The sequence below is a fragment of the Lynx rufus genome, unplaced genomic scaffold, assembly GCF_022079265.1.
Source record: "Lynx rufus isolate CCGP_SWC_20201006 ecotype Redwood Valley unplaced genomic scaffold, mLynRuf1.p SCAF_3, whole genome shotgun sequence".
Classification (NCBI taxonomy): domain Eukaryota; kingdom Metazoa; phylum Chordata; class Mammalia; order Carnivora; family Felidae; genus Lynx; species Lynx rufus.
In genome coordinates this window covers 28,633,968-28,655,449 of record NW_025814845.1, presented here as the reverse complement: position 1 = coordinate 28,655,449, position 21,482 = coordinate 28,633,968, and the positions used below count along the sequence as shown (strand labels likewise).

General features: G+C 45.8%; 1 protein-coding gene across 6 annotated transcripts in view; it reads right to left on the bottom strand.

Annotated features, from left to right (window-relative positions):
- TBC1D1 (TBC1 domain family member 1) overlaps positions 1 to 21,482 on the bottom strand; it is a 216,136-nt gene that overhangs the window by 75,188 nt on the left and 119,466 nt on the right. For 3 of the 6 annotated variants that reach the window (XM_047090943.1, XM_047090946.1, XM_047090948.1), the window contains exons 8-13: positions 17,694 to 17,822; positions 16,145 to 16,231; positions 12,195 to 12,475; positions 10,084 to 10,245; positions 9,152 to 9,271; positions 8,067 to 8,206 (exon numbers count right to left, since the gene is read on the bottom strand). In XM_047090943.1, the coding sequence (XP_046946899.1) occupies positions 8,067 to 8,206; positions 9,152 to 9,271; positions 10,084 to 10,245; positions 12,195 to 12,475; positions 16,145 to 16,231; positions 17,694 to 17,822 (919 nt within the window). Of the gene's footprint in view, positions 1 to 8,066; positions 8,207 to 9,151; positions 9,272 to 10,083; positions 10,246 to 10,809; positions 12,166 to 12,194; positions 12,476 to 16,144; positions 16,232 to 17,693; positions 17,823 to 21,482 lie in introns of those variants that run through there. The other 3 variants (XM_047090944.1, XM_047090945.1, XM_047090949.1) reach the window with 3 other exon arrangements.

Here is a 21,482-nt window from a genome sequence, read left to right as displayed (position 1 = left end):
ACAATGTAATCTGAAAAGCTTCAATGAAAGGTATCAGACTAACACCAAAATTGTTCCTTTGCACACAGAGGTAATTCAGACGATTTTTCCTCTTTCCAGAGTCAAGAGTTACCTAAAAAAATATTTAACACGAAAAAATTATCTCTTGTATGATACACAATGAGGCAAAACCACGCAGTGTTTCTACTACCAAGTACCTGGTCGGAAGTTGACTTTCTGTATTTTTTGCAGGCCTGACAATTAGGTCAGAGCCCACTGCTAAGAAAACACCTGCACGGTCTCTGTGCCCTGGGGGCCACCCAAGACACAAAGCATCCCTGGAAACTGAGGTGGCAGGAAAGAGGCAGAGAGCCATATGCTTGGTTTCATTTGGCACATATCAAATTTGTCTTACCCCTTTTAGCACATGTTTACCACTGCATTTTTCCCACACAAACTCGTTTCTTCTCCAGGCAACACAAACCTCCTCAAAAATGTCACTGGTGACCCAGATTTCCTGGAGGTCTGAGACTCGTGGGCGACTCCTTAGGGCAGCGTCAGTGACGCACAATAGCAGGAAGAGGCACGGGAGCCCCCATTCTAGGTCTAGAAGGTTTGGGCTGGATTTCCCGTGGTTGCTCGTTCTAAGCCCTTGCTACCCAGAGTGGACCAGCACCATCAGCATCCCTGGGGAGCCTGTTAGGAAGGGAGACCCTCCGGATCCATATGGACCTCCAGGACCAGAACCTGTCTCTGTACAAACACCTCAGAGGATCCTAAGCACATGAACATTCGAGACCATGTCCAGAGGAAGCCATTCAATATACAGGTTCATTCATGACTTTGCGGGGATGAGAGCAGCTCCCCCGCTTTATCTTCAGTTCAGGCCCGTGGTGGGATCACCTGTGGGAAGGCTCTAAAAATAAGAAGGCTGCCATCCAGACCTCAGCACCACCACCCCCTCAGAACAATTATGTCTGCGCTCAGCCGTGCCCGACAAATTCAGCCCGAAACACTCGCAACCCTCAGCAGCTTTGCCCTGTGGCAGATTTGACAGCATCCCCGTGATACCACATCTGTGGAGTTTATAGTCTACCAAGTGGGGACCTTTTATAAGCTCAGCATCTCACCAACTCCTCAACCAAAGAACTCAGAACACGGAGGAGAGAGCACGTGCTTTCCTGGGGTTTCTGGGGCAGTAGCCGTAAGTGGTCACCACAAACTTAAAGCATCACTGAAGAATTTTGAATTAAATTTAAGCAACCAGGCAGCTTTCTGTATTCTATTTTATGATGTACCTGTGTTTGTTTCATTACAAAAACATTTGCCTTGCCAAGTCTTCAAGTACGAATTGGTGGTTCCCCCACTTATGGTTTCCCTTCAATGCATTCATACACCTGACCTGCCTCTCTGAAGTTCAGAATGGAAACCATCCCTCCTAGACTTTGCTAAAGTCAGGCAGGGACTCCTACAAGAATTACGAAAATAAAAGTCTGGGATTTGGGAACATTTGTGCTGGGCCTCCTAGACATGGGTGGGTAAATTTCTAAATAGAAATTGCCTACCTACTCCAGATGGGTCTCCAAAACAAAATTCAGATTCTTGCAACCTAATTATTTCACAGATATTTTATATATAGACAGTGAAACACCCTGAGTAAATGGCAGGCTGATATTGTTGGAGGCAGCATTTGTCCAGTTCTGTCTCCATCTCTGTCCACACTGCCTTTGTAGTTTCCTCTCTTTTAGCACTATAGTTAGTTAGAGCCACATTCCTCACTAACACCCATCTTCTCCAGGTTTTAGCCCATGTATTAAAAAATGAGAACCCCAAAGTTACAGGAAATTCTATTTCTCCTTCCCTTGTATCCTTAACACTATGCAAACGGTTTGTAAGTCACTGGTGCTTTATTAGTATTTTGTAAGTGGGATGAAATGGGCAGGACGGTACAAATATCTGCCTCACTTTTTCAGCTCGAAAAAAAGGCTAAAAAGGTTTCCTGTCCATTTAAGTTTGCACTGCCAGAATATAAACACAAAATAGTCACAGGCGGTCACTCTGAGCATCTGAAACATTTTAAAAGGCACCATTCAGGGCTCCCTGCAAACACATTTTTATGTTCGCCATGCCCAAGTCAGGGAATGAGCTCACAGTGGCCACCTGCTGCAGACAGCCGGGCTGCCCACGGGTCCAGCCCCCAGGGAAAGGCAGGAACAGAGGCCACAAGCCACCTCTAGCAACACACAGTCTGCAGGGACAGTCTATCCAAAGCAGCAACCTTGGGGCTATAAGGTGTCTGAGGATCTGGAGGAGTCCCAGCTGCAAGGGAACACACAGAGAGCTACAAGGGGTCCAAGCAGAAAGTGGTGGCATCGCTGTACCCCAAAGATAGGGAGCAGACAGTGGCAGAGGATGAAGATGCCTTATCTGGGAGAAGAAAATTCACAGACATATACTGAGAAATCTCTCCCCGTCCCCTGTATACTCCAGACCCAATATGGACATGGAAGACGAGATGGCTGACCAAAGGCGAGTCCATACATTAAAACACTCAGAAACACGTGGGTGCCTCGTGGACAGACAGGGAGACCCGTGGAGAGACAGAATAGATGTCCAGGGCAGATGCCTGCAGGGGAGCTCACTCCCGAAGAGGGGGCATACCCAGGAGTGATGCTGTGCATCCCCAACCGCAGCCAGGCTTGTGTGCAGTTCACAGCATGAGCTTTGGGGCATAGACCCACGTGCTCTAGTCCTGCCTCTGTCTCCCACTAGCTCTGCGGTTTGGGGAAAGTGATTTAAGCCACTCCAAGCATCTGCTCCCTCATCTGTGAAACAGGTGTAATAAAAATGCCAACCTTCATAAGGTTGACGGGGAATGAAATAATTCATATAAAGCACTTGCCATTGATGACGGCATAAGTGATTACTATTATACCAATTCAGAGTCCTAAATGCTTTTATTCTCTCTCTCCTCTCTTCCTCTTTCATATAAAGTACCTACAATACAACCCAAAAATTCATACAGTATTTAATTCTAAAAAAAGAACATAAAGGACAAGTTCCTATAGAGGAGGAAGGGAGAGGCTGGTAAGAAATCACTAATGAACAAGTACTAAGTTTGTAAAAATCTGAGCAATTTACTTGCCTTCCTTTAAAAGTCATCAAACCCACAAGGGCTAGAGAAACCAATGATAGAAATCATGAATAAGTGACTGCCAAAGCACTCTACAAGTAGATAAGTGCTCCGGGAAAGTCAGGATAAGGAGGTCAGGAATGTCTGGTGGTAGGAGGGGAAGGTGCAGTGTGAAACAGAGTGGCCAGGAGAGGCCTTGTTGAAAAGCCAATGTTAAGCAACGATCTGAAGCAGAGGAGGGAGTGAATCATGAGAATATCGGGGAAGAGCATTCCAGACCGAGGGAACAGCTATGCAAAGTCCTCAGGTGGGGCATGGGTGGCAAGAATGAGGGGCCCCCGCCGAAGCCTCCATCAGAGCAACCAGGTGGCCAATGTATCGTGGCGCTCACCTGGCATTGCATGGGGGCCTCTCAGGACCCTTCCTGCAGGAGAGGGCAGAAAATGGACAGTCGCTCCATAGCTGGGGAAGACTCAGTGATGAGTATGGACTGGGCAGGCAGGGCAGGAGCAGCGTGCACGCAGGGCTCTGCTGTGTTCAGTACTTAAAAGCCCAGAGGGCATGGCCCGCCAACTTCACATTGCTCTGGACAACGTACTCATCACGAGAATCAAGCTTCAGAACCATCCCAAAAGGAGGACCTGAGTGGCTCCATCGCCAGCCTAGCAGCACAGAGCCCGCTTAAGATCCTCTGTCCCTCCTCCACTTGAGCACACGCACTCTCTCTCTCTCTCAAAAAATAAATAAAACGTTAAAAAAAAAAAAAAAGAATTAAAGAAAAAATTTCCAAAAGGACTGGCCAAAACCAGTGCTCTAGCACTTCACAGGTACAAGGTGCTTGGGAAACAGCTTTTTAAAAAAAACCTCTTTCGAGTGCACCGAGAGAAATCAGCCCAATTTTTAAATAACAGCTAATGCCCCAAAGGACAAGATCTAGTAAGAGCCAGGAATGTGAGTCAATTACTTAAAGCAGAAACAGATTCTGTAGGGGAGGCCACATTAAGAAAACACTGAATGGCCACTCAAAGGAAGGAGGAGGCGCAGGGGAGGGCCTGGCCGAGCCAGCAGGAGCCCCCAGGGGGTGCAGGGCCCCGCAGCAGGGGCAGTGTGCGCTCAGAGGACAGGACTTGGGCTGGACAGGACTCAGCAGTCACCCGTATGAGCACCAAGGAATGAGGGCAGTTAGGCTGGGGAAGAGCTGTAGAGGAAGCAGTGGTCTCCATGACCCCCTACCATCTGAAGAACAGGAAGTACAAGTATGTTCCGTGTGGCCGCAGAGACCAGGGATGGAAGGACAGGGAGCAGGATGTGGCTCAATCCAAGAAGTTCATCTGAAAATTCAGAACTGTTCTAAAACAGGGCAGGCTGCCATGGCCTTACTACGCTCCCAGCCACCCAGCACCAAGAGTTTTAAACCCATTACTGTTGCACATTTCAATACATTAAATACATCACCACAGGCCTGTCTCCACAATCCCCGTGAGGCACAGCCACTACGATACTGGGGCGCTATTCTGAAACCTCGAAATCCCACTGCTGGTGTTACTGCTGTTCTGTTGTTTCAGCCACAAATCACAGCTCAGCGCCCCCTCCTGGGTCTCCCTCCAGTCCCTGACCCTTCTTCCCCGCCCTCCCCAACCCCTCACAGGGCGCTGCGAGGACCTGGGGGGAAGAGAGCTCAGTGGTGGGTGGGCCTCTCCATTGAGGCAGGGGAAGAGTGAGGCAAGGCCATCCCGCTCACGCTGGCAGTTAAGAGAAATCCAAACCCCTACCATTCGGCAAGGCAGCTTCCCCAGGGGCTCCACGCAGCAGGAAGGCCCCACGGCGCCCCCATGTGGAGGGGCTGAGGCAGGAGAAGCAGGGGGCCCAGAGTACCAGAGGGACCTTCCACACCACAGGAGGGAACTTTACACTGGAAACCTTCGCTTCACTGATTTTCTTTCTAATCTACGAATTCTGAAAGCACCTGGGTGGCTCAGTCAGTTAAGCATCCAACTCTTGATCTCAGCTCAGGTCATGATCTCACTGTTCCTGAGACTGAGCCCTGCGTAGGGCTCTGCGCTGACAGCATGAAGCCTGCTTGGGATTCTCTCTCTCCCTCTCTACCCCTCCCCTACTCATACTCATGCACTCTGGCTCTCTCTCAGAATAAACAAACATTTTAAAAAACTGTCAGTAGAAACATCATGCTCCCTCACATCAGTCAGTGTGGTAACAGGCATAATTAATCCTGTATCACAGGGGACAAGTTTCAACAGCTTCCAGTTCACGGCTCTTAAGGGGAAAAGCTGGGATTTAAGTGAGGCCACTTTGCTCCAGCCCTCGGAAGACGTCCTTCAATGAGCTCTAAATTCCTTCCCTAAGTGCACCTTCACGGCCACCCCAGGCCCTCCCATGCTGACAGGGGAGGTCTCTGCTCTCCAGCAATTTGCGAGCGACCCTCAGCAGCCTGCCAGGTGGACTTCAGGTACTCCTGAGCACTGTGTCCAGTGGGGGTGATGAAAAATACCATCTGAGAGCATCAGCCCTGTTCTCAGGTCCTGGAAGACCATGCTGCCCAGGCTTCGGGGTACTGGGGGGATCTGCTCAGCACTCCAGCCTCTGGCGGAACAATCCATCATCCCATCCATTCACTACAAACTTTTGCCCAACAGTGTTGGCTAGTCCAGAATTCATCAAGGAACCCTGTCAACTGCAAACGCCACAAACAAGAATGCAGTTTGGGGTGAAACATCCGTTTTGTACAGTATCTCCAGGCTTAACCAATTAAAAACAGAAGCTTCCAAAAAGAGAAGCTGGACACCCACGGCGGGGCTGGTGCTTCTACCTGCTGGGCCACACAAGGCCCATGTTCTCCTGTGCTGCCCATGGCTCATTCCACTCGCCCATTTGACCTTGGGGTCCCCCCAGAGAAGCAAACATTTGCCAGCACTGACTAACCTTCTGACTCCAGTTCCTCAGACCCCGACTGGGAGACACCAGTGTCCATCTGGGAACTCGCCACACTTCCTCACACAGGCAGAGAGCAAGCTGTCCCGGGGCGGGGCCTGCAGAGCTCAGTGCATTTCCTCAGCGGTCAAAGCGCCCACGAGGAGTACAGCCCCCTAGGCTGCGCACTTTACAAGCCTGGTGTTTTCCACAGCTACCAGCCCAGCAGACCCCTTTGGCTCAGAAACGTATAGAGGGAACTAGGTCACACCATCTGGCTGTTGGACTTTACCAGACAATCTACAAAAATGAAAATGAACCCTTTCAACCTTCTAAACCGATACACACTGAAATAACTCCATTTAATGACTTAAAAAAATCTCACTGCATTTATAAGGCCAGTCTTTCCAGCGTTCCTTTAATCTTGCTCCTGCTGGGAAACAACAGTATAGGAAGCTTAACACCAGTGCTCCAATCTCAATAACGGTTAACAAAAATAACTGTATCACTTCACATTTGTATGTCTTTAGGTTTCCAAAGTACTTTTGCACTTATAATTTATTGTCATCCCATGAGCCTGGAAAAGCCAACATTCACTCTAACCATTTTATGACTCAAGGTAAGTGAAGTTATAGGATTTATATCACAAAGCTGGCAGAGCCCAAACCAGGCTCTTGTTTAATTTGGCAAAGGAGGGGCGCCTAAGTGGCTCAGTTGGTTAAATGTCCGACTCTTGATTTCAGTTCAGGTCATGATCTCATGGTTCATGAGATCGAGCCCCGTGTCAGGCTCTGTGCTGAGAGTGTAGAGCTGGCCTAGGATTCTCTCTCCTTCTCTCTCTGCTCCTCCCTAACTTGCATGTGCACTCTTTCTCTCTCTCTCTCTCTCAAAATAAATAAACTTCAAAAAAAATTAGCAGAGAATGTGTTTTTTAAATTACATATTAAGGAGAGCTCTGAGGTGAGGGTAGGGGAAGGAGGAAGAGTGGGAAGCAGCAAGAAAGAGGGCAGAGGGCAAGGGGCATGAGGAGTGGGCAGGGGTCCTCCCCCAGGGCAGCAGTGTGGAAAGTACTCTGGAAACTCTCAGGGCAGCCTGTGCTGCTTCTTAACAGATGCACAGAAGTGCATCAAGGGACAAGAATGAATCTGTGCTACACGTGGTCTGAGAAACTCAAGTAATCTTTTAAAGTCTACTGTTTTGCTTTGCTTTTCTAAAGAAAACAAAAGCTTTCTGATTAAAGAACATTACAGAAAAGAAATACCTGCTGTTGAAAAATCTGGGTCGAGAAAAAGCTTTAAGTTTAGAACTGGATTTAAACTCGTTTTTTACATTGTAACTCAACATAGGAAGGCCCAGAGACAGACAGTCCCAGCACACTCTGCCTGGGAGACACAGGCGGAATGGGAGGGCACAAGACGGTCTTCCCCCGACTCCAGACCGAGAGGCAGCAACGGAAGAGGCACGGAGGTTCCGAGGGGAACCGGAGTGCCGGGTCGGGGAGCACCCCTGCAGCCAGGCTGTGCTACACCGACACTCGGACTGCAGCCAGGGAACGCGGGGGCAAGGGAAGGAGGCAAGTGGGGCATCAAGGACTTCCACCTGCAGCTAAGCAGTCACTACAGCTCACAGATCAGACATCCTGACCCATCTGCCACAGCCATATGCTCACCATCCAGAAACACTGCTACCACTGAGAGAACCGGTTGAGACTTTCTTGAGTCTTCTGAAAACAGGGCCGAGACCCTCCACATCCCCACGTGCCCCGGGTGAGCGGTTGGCGCAGCTCAGCAGAGGTGCCCTTTTCCACACAAGGTGCCGCAAGCTGCCGGGTCCGCTCACAGACTTCCCTGGAACCTGAGGATCCCCTGCAAACAGCGGCAGGCCTTGTCATTTGAGCTTCTTAGCGAGGCAGCTTTAAACTCGGGAGAATTCTGACTTGAAATCTCACTTCAGCTCTCCTTTCACCGAACGCACTGCTGTGACGCACGCCAGCATCCACCCGGTTTGTTTCCAGGGTGTACGGTACCTTCGTATCTGCTGGGAGAATCGCACGCTTTCTGTGGGGTCGCCACTCGGAGGAATATCTGCTGCCGCCAGGAGTGTCTCCGCGTCTTCACGGGGGTCCCGCGGACATCACCTAGGTGGTTAGCTTCGGAGTCAAAGTCCCTGAAAGCACAAGATGATGGCTTTATGACTGACGGGGAGATATAATCGGGTATTTTAGCTTGACTTTTTGTTCTTAAACAAAACACTACATTATAAATTATCTTCGTATAAGAGGACATAATCAGATAATCACGGACGTTGAATCAAGCCCACAGGGGGTTAACGCTCCGAAGGCACTGCTTTCTCAGAGGATGCATTTCATGAAAAGAGCAAGATTACATGCCCTTAATTCATTTCCCCTGTAAAAGGCATTAAGAAATACGCTCCACAGATCATTAGCTTCCCATTTCCTTTCTTGGTGCCACTTGAGAAAAGAGAAAGTGCTGACAGGGGCACTGGCACCAGGACCACCTTCCCCCCTGGGCTGCGGATGGGAGTGTTTTCTCGGCACAGGTGTGTACCTCCACAGATGGCCACAAACATGAGTAAAGTTCAATTACACAAGCCAATCCAGGCAGCGATTACACGGTTACTTGACAACGACAACAATCTTAATGTTTATATTTTTAAAAGTACAAAAAAAGTATGTTTATCAACACAACACTTGTAGTCTAGTCAGTGATTTTCTTCCCCTTTGCAGGATACCGTGGGGAGCCTGGTGACTTCCACCTGCAGCTAAGCAGTCACCATAGCTCACAGATCAGACATCCTGACTCATCTGCCGCAGCCATATGCTCACCATCCAGAAACACTGCTACCACTGAGAGAACCGGTTGAGACTTTCTTGAGCCTTCCGAAAACAATGCATTAATAAACTAGTCCTAGTCAAAACTGGAGAACAAGTTGACTTTTTTTCAAGTGACATTCGGTAAGAAAGCATAAGAAAGAAGATAACAATCCTTTAGCTAAAATGATTTAAGTGTCAAAAAAAACAGCTGAAAAATCCCTGTATATCAATAGTTCAACACTTGTACCCAGGCTTGATATATCTAAATTAAACCCTACCTTTTTGTGCTCATAAAATCAGAGGTGTTATTTTCATCTACAGGAGCCAGAAATTTTAGAAAGTTTGGCACAGAGGAAGAAGAACGAAGTTTTTTCCGCAGGGCATTACGGTAGGAGATGCTGAGAGTTTGGTTGCGAAGAGAGTTTAGCATAAAGAGATACAAACACAAGAAGTATAAAATATAAGCTTCAAAATAAACACTTCAGTTCTCACGCTAAGAAAATTAAATCAGGTAAGAAATTTAAGTTTACAAATGAGATTTAACTTTTGTATTCAGTCAATAAAATTCTATTTAAATGAGTGGAATCTACGAGTGCCTTTGAGAACATCAGTCCATTCAGCCATGCGCGTGGATAAGCTCTAGAGATCTGCTGTACGACACAGTGCCTGTGGTTAGCAATGCTGGGCTGTGCACTCTAAAAATGCACTAAGAGCATCTCATGTTAAGCATTCTTACCAGAATACAATAAAACGTAAAAAATCAGTCCATCTCCCAAAATGACTTTTCCTTTAAACTGGAAAAAAATAACTTTCCTAAATTAATGATGAAGTTTCTGATTTGGCACAAACCCCAGTACATACGATCAAATGCAGTTGCTGATTGTGTGTGTCTATGTGTGTACAGCAGGGCAGGAGTAGGTGAAAATAAGTATATTAGAAATGGCTTGACATCAAGACCTGGCAATAGTAACTAATCCATGGTAAATTAAGTAATCCATGGTAAATTAAGCCAGTTCGGATGACAGACTGAAAATAAAATCAAAAACAGACCAGCGCGTGCGCACACACACACACACACACACACACACGCGCGCGCGCGCACAGATGCAGTGGCCCCGGGTTCTCTCCCGCATGCCATGCAGCTCATCCTCTCTGTGTGAACCTCCCGGGAAGACAAACCACACTGAACTTGCCGTGTGAGTGTGCTCACCTCTTTGGCACAGCATTCCCACTTTGTTCTCCGCTCGAGCTATGCTTTAGGTACTTAAAAAAATTTGGCGAGGAGGCAGAGGGGTTAAGACGAGGTGGAGGAGCAGGAGCTGAAGACTGACCTGAGCAACTTTTAGACTCGCCAACGGGTGGATGATTCACACTAAATAGCAATTAGAGAGAAAGCAGGGCGATTAGCGGGAAGAGGAGGGGACACCGGTGGGGCGGGGGGGGGGGGGGGGGCGGAGGGGGGCAGACGGGCAGACACAGAGGGATCAGGCAAGAACGGGCTAGGCTGCCGGTGTCCCCATATGTAAACACCAGCTGTCACGGAGCCAGAGGGCTGCTCTTCACTCCTCTTCTGAGTCCACTGTCTCGTTGGCAAAGGTAGTTCTCAGTTTAAAGAAAAAAAAAAAAAAAAGGAGCATTCTTGACCATTCCTCAAAAATGTGCGCACCCAACAGTACTTTTTCCTCTGTTCCCTTTTGAGGAACTGACAGCAATTTTTTTTGTTTGTTTTTTATTTAAACCAAAAGCAAAGGAAAGCAAAACAAACTCCAGAGTTTTTAAAATACATTTCTCTTTAAAATGAACAATAACTGGCCTTGAGTTCAGTGTCTCATTTCTCGTGTGTAAATGAGGGAAGAGTTCACAAGGGAGCAGAAAGCAAAACGGGTCTGCTGTGGGGGGGCAGGGGGAGGCGGGCACTTCTCCATCGTCTCCTCACCTCTGGCCAGCAAGACGCATCAGGAAGCTGCATTCTTGGGGGAGCAGGGAAATGTACTGTCAGGGACACACATTTCCTACCACCTCGGCTCGTGTGAAAACTGCAGGCTTAGCAAGAGAACTAGGAATCTCTGGACAAGGATGTTTCCATGATCGCTGAAAATGCCAGAAAGAGGGCTGGGAAGGCAGCAGGGGGCAGAAGTAATGGGTATACAGGGTTTTAAGAAGATGACAAGAACCCCATACACCCTCCAACTATGCTTGTCTCTAAAATGTCCTATGTTAAATACTACCTTCTGCTGTGCCTCCTTCTTTGGGGTCATATATGCAGCCAAGTTCTCAAAAACCATCATAACTATTCTCAATGGCCGACTGGAAAAAAGCCGAGAGACTCTGCTATGTCCTTCAAATACTGTTTCATTTCTGTACTCCTAACATTTCAAACACCTCTGTACAGACTCTGACTCTGCATTACCCGTGCATGACCCCATGGACACACATCAGTCCAGGGAGGGCAGCAACTACATGTAGGTGTGGCCCTTACATATATTATGAAGTGAAGGATTTTAAAAGATTTTTAGTTTTTTAAAGATTTTTAAACTCTATGACCATCTATGGTCTCTGACAGTTACAAGGCCAAATTAATTGCCAAGGGACCCCAGAAGGAACCAGGAGAATTTCTACTACCACATTGCTTACCCATCTCTATCACCAGGAAATCGAAACACTCATGACAGCCAAATTATTGAAATTAGTAAATCTGGTTAGCAAAATCTAGAACCCTCCCACGGAAGATTTCAGAAAGCCTCTGTTCCAATTGTGTCACCCACAGAAGCTAAGCGAATTTGCCCAGGTCACAAGGCCTGCCCGGTCGGGACAGAGCGACACCCAGAACCCAACACTGTGCGTCTGCAGAGGCATCCACACCGCCTCTCGCGCTCTGCTGGGAACTGAACGCTGCCTCTCCCTCCCACCACAGAAATGTTCCAGGTTTACAAATGAGTGGACTCACCTGCTCGCCCCTTGGCCATTTTCCGTCACAGCCAGCAGCTAAGCTCCAGTACTCCTGCCTCTCACGGTGCTGGAGCCGTGATTACTATGCGCTTAGAGGGCCATTTCTGCTCCGTTTTTACCTGCTTCCTCCTGATCCCTGTACTTGCTACTTGAACAATAAGGGTCTTTTACGTCTACACGTTTCCCATGGGAGGAAGGTGGGGGAGGAACAGAACACGCCTTCAGGCTTTGGCTTTTTAAGCCAAGAGCAGAACCTGACTCAAGTCTCTCTCTCACCCAATAAACATACCTGGGCTGCACATACCTGGTTAATAACAGATATGCCCCAGCTATTTTTGTAAAAACAGATTTACATTTTTAAACAAATCTTACTTTCGTTCATGAGGCGTCTCTGTGCTCACTGAGTGATACCTCATAAGTTTCCTCTGGGCGACCCCTGGAGACCCCTGTGCCGGTTCTGGAGGCTCCTCGCATTGCACAGGGAAGTGACTCAGGGTGTTCGCCCGCCTTCTGAAGCCCTGCTGGGGCGTCAGTGGGGCAGGCTCTTCAGCGGGCCGGCTCTCCGAGTCACTGGACAGGTCATCCGAGGAGCCAAGGAGCCTGAAGGAGCTGTCAGAGGCGGGCACGGCCTCTCTGTCACACCCAGATGGCTCCTGGTGGCGGGGGGACAGCAGGTCAGACACATCACAGGGAATCTGCGAGACTTACAAACCTCTCATCCCAGTGGCAGGAAAACATTTTGATATATAAGCACATCTGACTATAATGCCACCTAGAGGCCACCAAAAATAGAAGGAAATGAAGGCTCATTAAGTGCCAGCTCATCAGAGACAAAATGTTATTAGGCTGCTGGACCACTAGGGAGACTGCCCCAATGCAAGCTGACGGAGGGACTGTTGTGAGCAAAGCAGTAAATAATCCCGTCTCCCTGTAAAGGACTCTACTGTGCTTTCAAGAAGCATGTGGAGTCTTGTAGAACTTGTCTGCCCAGTTTAAACAAATCAAGAAGTTCTTTATCTCTGCCGAGTATGTGTATTTTATACCTGCATTTTAAGGCTCTCTGATTTTGATCTAATGTTGACATTCAACTTGGTAATCCTGAGGTTAAAAACTATATCCTATATTATTCTCACAATATGAAAAATCTCTCCTTAGGCACTTCTTGCCACGATTCAGGGCGAATCATTTAACTTCTTTCTGTACCTAAATTTTTCTCATCTATAAAAGGGTAGAACGAAGATTTATCTCACTGGGTTTCAAGAGGTAAGCAAGATAATATAAGTGAGAGTTTGCTGTAAAATGTTATACAAATATAAGTTACTGTACCAGGAATTCAGTGGACCTACTGAGTGGGTAACTCACACATCTATTAGGAATCATGACAATATTTTAATACCATTGTCTTTCAAGATTCATACTTTTTCAAAGAGATGAACTACTACTCAGGCAATCCTACACTTAGTGCGGCACCCAAGACATGGTTGGTGGCCAATATATTCTTTTCCAGTCAAAAAATGTAAAATAAGGGGAGGTATGCCAGTTTGCCCCTGAGGAAACTGCTAGAAGAGATAAATCAACATGAAAAAAGTAAAATGAAATGAATGCATGTCATGATGGACTGGAGAATCTAAATTCTATGTGTTCACTTGATATACAGTGGCGTACCTTTCAAACGGTAGGCACTAAAGATTTTCATTTTTAGAAATATATGTTTATTGAGGGGAGAGATTATATACATTTAATTCTCAAGGAAATAGACAGGAAAAACTTAATTCCCAACATACTATGAAATATTAATTACCTTTAAGCATGGCAGAAATTTTCCATTCTTTAAGACCCTGTAGTTCCAAAGATCCTTTTAAGGATTTAAAATTTTGTCTAAGGGGCACCTGGGTGGCTCAGTCGGTTAAGCGGCCGACTTCGGCTCAGGTCATGATCTCGCGGTCCGAGAGTTCGAGCCCCACATCGGGCTCTGCGCAGACAGCTCAGAGCCTGGAGCCTGTTTCAGATTCTGTGTCTCCCTCTCTCTGACCCTCCCCCGTTCATACTCTGTCTCTCTCTGTCTCAAAAATAGATAAACGTTAAAAAAAAATTTTTTTTTAAATAATAAAATTTTGTCTAAGACAATACATCATTGCAAACAACCTCCATTATGCAAGGCTGTTCATCTCAACTTTTATTAATATCCCTCCAAATTACAGGAAAGAGCTAATCCTCAGCTTAATCTTACACCTAAAAGGGCTACTCGGATGTTCCTCAACTCTTAGATGATCAATTTCTGGGTTAAGATCCAATTACATAAAAAAAGTATCTTTACAATAGTTTCTCAATCTCAGGATAAAAAAAGATGTAAAGAAGTACACATAAAGATCCTCCCACACACAACTCAAACAGGTGGCTTCTGAAAGTTGTGTTTCTCTTAAGATTACCTAGAAATTCAAGTTACATGTGTGTTCCTAGATCTGGGCTTTGGAGAAGAATACAAAACAAACAATAAGACTTCCTGGAAAAGTCACTGGAGTGACATGAACGTCACGGTTATCTTTACTTGCACTGGTCTGGAATGCTTCTCCCTGTCCACTGCCACAGGTAGAATGCCTATACTTGAAAATGAAATTCAAAAGCACCACTGCTCCTGCTCCCGTGCTTTCTGTGCTTCCGTTGATCAAAATAACTTCCCTTCCACTTGTTCCCGGGACTGCTAAGTAACCACCCTGTCTTATTCGAAACTCTCAGGGCTCCTACTATATTCTGCTTGATGCTGGTGTTGAGTATCTGTCATCTCCCAGATAAGTTCCTCAGGGCAGGGGCTTTGTCCCACTCATCTGTATACAGCAGATAAACCATACCATTTCCAAACTTGAAATAAACTGTGGGGTAGAACCAGTATGTGGTGGATGGAGGTCAGATGATGCTCTGTCCCACTAGATTTTAACTCAGAAAATCATATTCAGAAGACTGGTGTCCAGGGCCTCGCTCCCCAGGGGGGAGAGCGGTGCACAGACCTCGGAGCTTGTCAGAAATGCAGCATCTCAGGCCCCACACAGGTCTACTGAATCAGAATCTGCATTTTCACCAGAACCCCATTAAAGGTGCACCTGAGAATCTGAGAAGCACCCTTTCAAGGCAGTGTTTCTCAAGTAATAGACTTTTTGTCCCAAGCAATAGACATTTTTAAAGTAAAAAAAAACAACTGAAAATAACATTATGTATCAGGTTGTCTACAGCAAATATTGTTTTGTGAAATTTTAATTTTGGGTATAAGTGTGTATGTATGTTTGTGAATCATTTTGCTACATTAAATGAGTTTCTTGCTGTTGGCTATGGTCTAAAAACTTTGAAAGCAACATGCCCAGGAGGAAACTCAGAAGAACTTAAGAGTTCCTGTGGTCAGGAGCTGGCCTCCACAAAACTTCCCTCTCATTTGCATCTGTCAGAGCTCTGGTAGCAGAAGGAAAGCTGGCCTCCCTAGCACAAACCCCAAATTCACTTTCTGGTGGTTAAAAAAGCTGAAAATGCTTAAATGTCTAGAAAGTAAGAAATTAACACAAGGACAGAGACACAGGTTTGTTGCTGAACAGAACCACAGGCTTGCTCACTATCACAAAGCCGTGCTTGGTGACAGACCCGAGGGGTGGAGCTCAGCTATTTATGAAAACAGTAGTATTTCATTATAATCACAGAGCTAGCCCAAGGGTAAAGTTCGTTCAGGAATTCAGGTTCCATATTTCATGAACTCCCAGACCCACTCTTGAGGTGTTCCCAATTTCAATTATTTTCAACACAGGGAAAGAAGTCCATTGGCTGCGTTGTGATAAATTATCTCTTAATGGTCTAAAATTGACATCTTGTTGGGGCGCCTGGGTGGCTCAGTCCATTAAGCATCCGACTTCAGCTCATGTCCTGATCCCGCGGTTTATGAGCTTGAGACCCGCTCAGGCTCATGAGCTTGAGACCCGCTCAGGCTCTGTGCTGATGGCTCAGAGCCTGGAGCCTGCTTCAGATTCTGTGTCTCCCTCTCTCTCTGCTCCTCCCCCGCCTGCACTCTGTCTCCTCTCTTTCAAAAATAAACACTAAAAAGGATTAAAATAAAATAAAATTAAATTGTCACTTTGCTTCTTTGCTTACAGAATGGCCATCTGCTTTGTTATGTGAAACTTCTAAGTTACAGAATTGCAAGACCAGCCCTCCCCCTGCACCAAGAAGTCTGCAGGCACCAAACTTTTCATGATTAAAGACAGGAGGCTTCCTTCATTCCCTTTGTAGGCTCTGCAGGTGACAGATGAGCATGAACCATGTCACATAGAGGGAAATGTGCTTACTTTGCTGGTGTTACTTAATGTGCTAGACAAGGAGCTGTCCAGATCCAGACTGGCAGAATGTTCCTGTAGGCCTCTGGCTTTATTACCCTACAAAAAGAAAAGCAGTCAAGTTACATAAAGAAAAGCAGTCAAGTTACGCTCCCTTAGGCTTTTGCAAAGACATCAGCTAGAAGCAGCATGGTCTAGCTAAGCATCTCAGGAAAAATGCATCTAGTGAGAAATGTTGCTGAGCACATACGTGCATTAAGATAACCAACACTGCTGTCTTTTTTTTTTTCTTAACAACACATCAACCTAAATGTTCTTGAGCACCTCGTGGATTAGTCATTTGGCAGGGATGATGGGCAGGAAGAAGAGAGAATCTGTGAAGAAAAGCAAGCGCTAGAGCAAGCACACTCAACACCTCTCTCCCGAGTCACGAGCTGTCACAACCTGCCTGCTGTGTGACAATCAGACAACATTCTACTTGGGGGGCTCCCAAAGGTGGCCACCTGGTTTTGTAAATGGATGTTTTTGAATTATCTCTAAGGATGCTGCAAAATGCTCAGAAATATCTTCAAACAAAATAAAATTCAGTTTTCTTTCAAAAACAAGTATGACTTAAATGGATTGTGTCATGAAATTAAAAAAACAAAAACAGAAACAAAACTATAAGATACTGCAAGCTCCAGAATGGTGTGAAATGTTGAAAGAAAATCAAACTCTGCTTTCTCAGGAGTGCCGTGAAAGGTTATCTGCACCCGTTGGGGTGGGGAACACAGCAGGTAATTTCTTAAGGAACTCCCACATTGGTATATACGTATACTTCGTTCTTCCTGTAGAGCTGCAGTCTGCAAACTTTTCTGTTTTAAAGAGCCACACAATAAATCTCTTATCTTAGGCTTTGTGGCAACTACTCAACTCTGCACAAAAGCAAACTAAGGAAACAGGTAAATGAATGGATGTGGCTGGGTTCCAAAACTTTATTTACAAAAACAGGAGGTGGGTGGCGTTTGGCCCAAGAGCCACAGTTCACTGACCCGCCACAGAGAGTTCCAGACACATACCAGCAGCAGCCGATGGTAAATGGTTTTCTAGGCTGTGCCTGGTGGCACTAGGGAGAACTGGACCCACACTTTACCGTACTCTGTGCCCTTCACAGAGGCCGGCCAATGAAGAACATCCTTTTGGGAAACAAAAAATACCATGGAGTATAAGAGAATTGGTTTTAACCTAAACCAAGTTAAAAAGTGTCGGTAACATTGCTGTAAGACGGAGAAGACATTAAAAAGCTTTTACCCTCCTAGATTTTATAGCAAACACTCATGGCACAAAAGCAAAGATTTAAGGGGCGCCTATCTGGCTCAGTGGGTAGAACATGTGACTTGATCTTGGGGTCAAGTTTGAGCCCCACGCTGGGTGTACAAATTACTTCCTTCCTTACTTACTAAATAAATAAATAAATAAACAAACAAACAAACAAAATTTTATTTAAAAAGGCAAAGAACTGAATCTTATGTTCTCTTTAAAAGTGATTTTCACTTAAATTAGGAGAGATTATGCTACTTACCCGGGACAAAATACTTTCTAAAGACTCTGTTAAAGATCTCTTTGCTTTGTTTTTCAGCATATCCAGCCTCAGTCGAGTGGCACTAGGTGGTAACTCACTTCCAATATTCTCCGCTGCAATCTGTGATGTCTAAAAAGTGAAACCATGAAAAGTTAAGTCACTTACAGCTTCCTTCCTTCCTTCCTTCCTTCCTTCCTTCCTTCCTTCCTTCCTTCCTCCCTCCCTCCCTCCCTCCCTCCCTTCCTTCCTTCCTTCCTTCAGGAATGATAAGTCTCCAGGATGCATCTTTTTGCCCCCAGGCCATGATTCTGATCCTGTGCCCTCATCTGCTCCTCCACAGCATGGCTGCAGGTCCAGGAACTAGTTTGCCTCGAAGAGTTGCTCTGACCGCTCCAAATGAAAGGACGTAAGGTGCTTGGAAACCACTCAATTAACAAAGTTCGAGAGCTCAGGCTCTGCGGTCAGATCAGAGACGTGTCACTCACTAACTGGCCTTGTACAAGTTACTTTCTCTCTCCTAGCCTTCGTTTCTAGAATCCTCTGTCAACTCAGACCCACCTGAAGATCTAATCATAATGCTGTGTTGTGAGATTAAAACAGGTAAATCATATAAAGCATTGAGCAGAGTTTCTGGTACAAAGGTGGCCATTATTAGCTCTTCAAAGTACATTATAATTTATCTTTGGGGGCATCTCAGAGGTTGAAACAAAATAAATTTTATCACCTGAAGAATCCACTCCATCACCCTAAATTAATCCCCTCGTTGCTTTCTGTAGAGCTCTGTCTCCTCCACTTCTTCCTGTCTCCCTCCTAACTGTGTCTGTCACCCTTTCCCTCTGTGCCCAAGCTTGTCCCCCTAACTGACCACAAGATGAAGCTGACAACGTAATGGCATTTGGATGCCAACCGCTAAATGAGGTTTAATGTTACTCATTAACAAAGAGGTATATTAAAAAAAAAAAAACTATAAAAAACCTCTACATTAAATTGCTTCCTACCTCTATGGAGTCTTGCCTGATTGCTTTCTGCTAGACAATGATTTTTTTTTTTAAGAAAACCACATGAACGAGCCCATCCTCCAATACTCTAAACTCCGACCATTCTTTGTTGTTACACATTCAAAGCATGCAGCAAAGTGTACAGACTAATACAACAAATCCCACCCCCACCCCCAGCTCTGGCCAAGTGAACATGCAGGTGTCGAGAAGAGTGAGGAGAGCGGGCTCTGGAGCTCTGCCCGGGTGAGATGGTCCTCTGCCGCTTCCTAGCTCTGTGGCCTTGGACAGGTAATTACCCGCTGCCCCCTCGGGTCATCCACCTGCAGACTGAGGACACACAGGGAGCTCTCCTCACAGAGTGCTCACGAGCATTAGATGAATTAATGAACATGAGAGCACTCAGAACATGCCTGATACTCTGTAAATGTCAGCAATTGTGATTATTAGCTAGTGTTTTCTACGTCTAATAGAAAACATGACAGACATCTCTGAAGCCTCCTGGAGCCACTCTCCATTTTTCATCTGCACAAATAAGCCCTCTCCTGAGTCTGGTGTCCATCAACTCATTTTTTATAACTTTATATATACATATGTATCCATAAAACATATATGATGGTTTACATATAGTGGAAGCTTTACATGAATGTATCATCCTGTACATACTCTTCCATAATGACCTTTTCTCTTTCAAAGCTGTTTTTGAGATTTATCCACGTTGACAAATGTTCTGATTCACTCACTTTAGTCAGAGTGTAGCAGTTCACCGTATGACAACACAATGCGTTCATGTTCCTGTGGTTAAACACAGATTCCCTTCTGTTTTTACAAAGGAGACTGTGCTTATCTCTCTTGAACAGAGCTCCTTACCACTCATGTGAAAGGTTTTGCAAGGGAAGTACTTAGAAATGTCCTTGCTGGGTCTCTACGTCTGTGTGTCTTCACATGTACCAGATACTGTCAATTTTTTCTCCCCTAAATGGTACTAATTCATAGTCCCAGTACATGAGAGTTCACTTTTACATGGTATTAGGGGATTTTTGAATTTCTACCGACTTGGCGGATAGAGATGGTCTCTTAATTTGTCTTCCCCTGATTCCTACGTCATCAAGCTTTTTTTTTTTTATTTTATTCAGTTATTTGCTGGTCAAAGATTTCATGTCTTGTTTCAAACAATGAAATCCTAATTCACCTATGACTGCCACGTTTTTAATGAGGCATAAATGAGAAAGAAAGGTTCTGATAAGAGCTACCTTTTGGCTTTGTCTACTCATCAGCGTTTTACTTCCGTAAGAATTAGAATGTGCATTAAAAGAATGACGACCAGCTTAGGACTTCCCTCAGGGGAGACCATCACTTATCTTTGTGTTTTCACAGGGTATACTGAGCACGCTCTGGACACTTCATGCTTGCTCACCGAAGAATGAGTGAATGAGCAGTGAGCACCAGGCAGGCCCATGGGAAACACGTGCCTGAGGGAACAGACCCCCTCACCCAATAGTGACTAAGTGCCCGCCAAACATGAGGCACCACGGGCAGGTGCCTGACTCACTGCAGCTGGTCCTGTGCGATCATTTACCAAGAAGGAGCCGTCCACACTTGAGGCAGCCTCCAGTGCAAAGGGAGGGAGCCACACAGGACCCTCGGGGGCCTGTCCTGGACTCACCGCCGGTCCTCTCACACGGCCCAACCCACGACACATGGGCGAGCTCTGGGCATGAGAGTCTGGAGCCAAGTTTTAAATTCTGTGGCTACACTAAGTTCTCAGGTCAGAACCCACCAACCTATGGCGCCACAACGTACCTACTAGCGGCCTTATTCGTCACAACTAGCACCTAGAAGGGGCTTGAGCGTCCGTCAAAAGGAGGATGGACAAAAGCTGTCGTGTTGGCACAAGGAAGGAAAGGGAAGCGCTGATGCACACAACAACGTGGATGACGAGCAGGGACATCAGGTGAAGTGGAAGAAGCCAGAAACAATAAAGCACGTACTGTATGATTCCATCCATTAAAGTCCTACAACAGGCAAGATTAGTCTATGGTAAAAATAATCAAAACCATGGTTGTCTGCAGGGAGTAGTGAGGACTAGAAAAGAGGTCCGGGGGTACATTCTGCCATCCACCTTGATGGGAGTCTGGGCCACCTCATTGTATGAAGACCTCAAAACTCCACAAATGGTACACTCAAGATCTGTGCAACTTACAAGATCTAAATCTCCAAAAACTTGTGAACAAATACTGAGTACAGTTAAAAATGTAGCTACGGGCTAAGGTATTTGGGAATAAAGAGTACTAATATCAGAAATTTACTTTAAAAGTCATCAAAAACAAGGTGATATAATAGATAGACATACGGGAAAGTAAATATTACAAAATGCTACAAACGGTATAATCTGGATGGTGGGTATGTGAATGTTCACTGTTTCTTTCAACTTTCCTGCGTGTCTGAAATCTTTCAAAATAAAATGTCAGAAAAAACTCTACTGGAAAATGGACCCGGGCAAATCAGTGAGTACTTATAGAACATTTAACTTTGTTAGGTAAGCTCCTAAAAAGCATCATGATTATGATAATGTCCTTGGACCTCAGACACAATGGCTCCGCCATTCCCTAACACGCTGCTTGACTTCTGTTCCCACGTCCCCATCCCTAACAACGGTATTAGACCACCCGCCTCAAAAGAGCTGAAGAAGAAATGGAATCATTCATGCAAAAAATCAGAACCTTGTCTGGTACATGGCAAACATTCATTAAGTGTCAGATGAGTGAATACTGTAAGTTTTTTGCACCAGCTC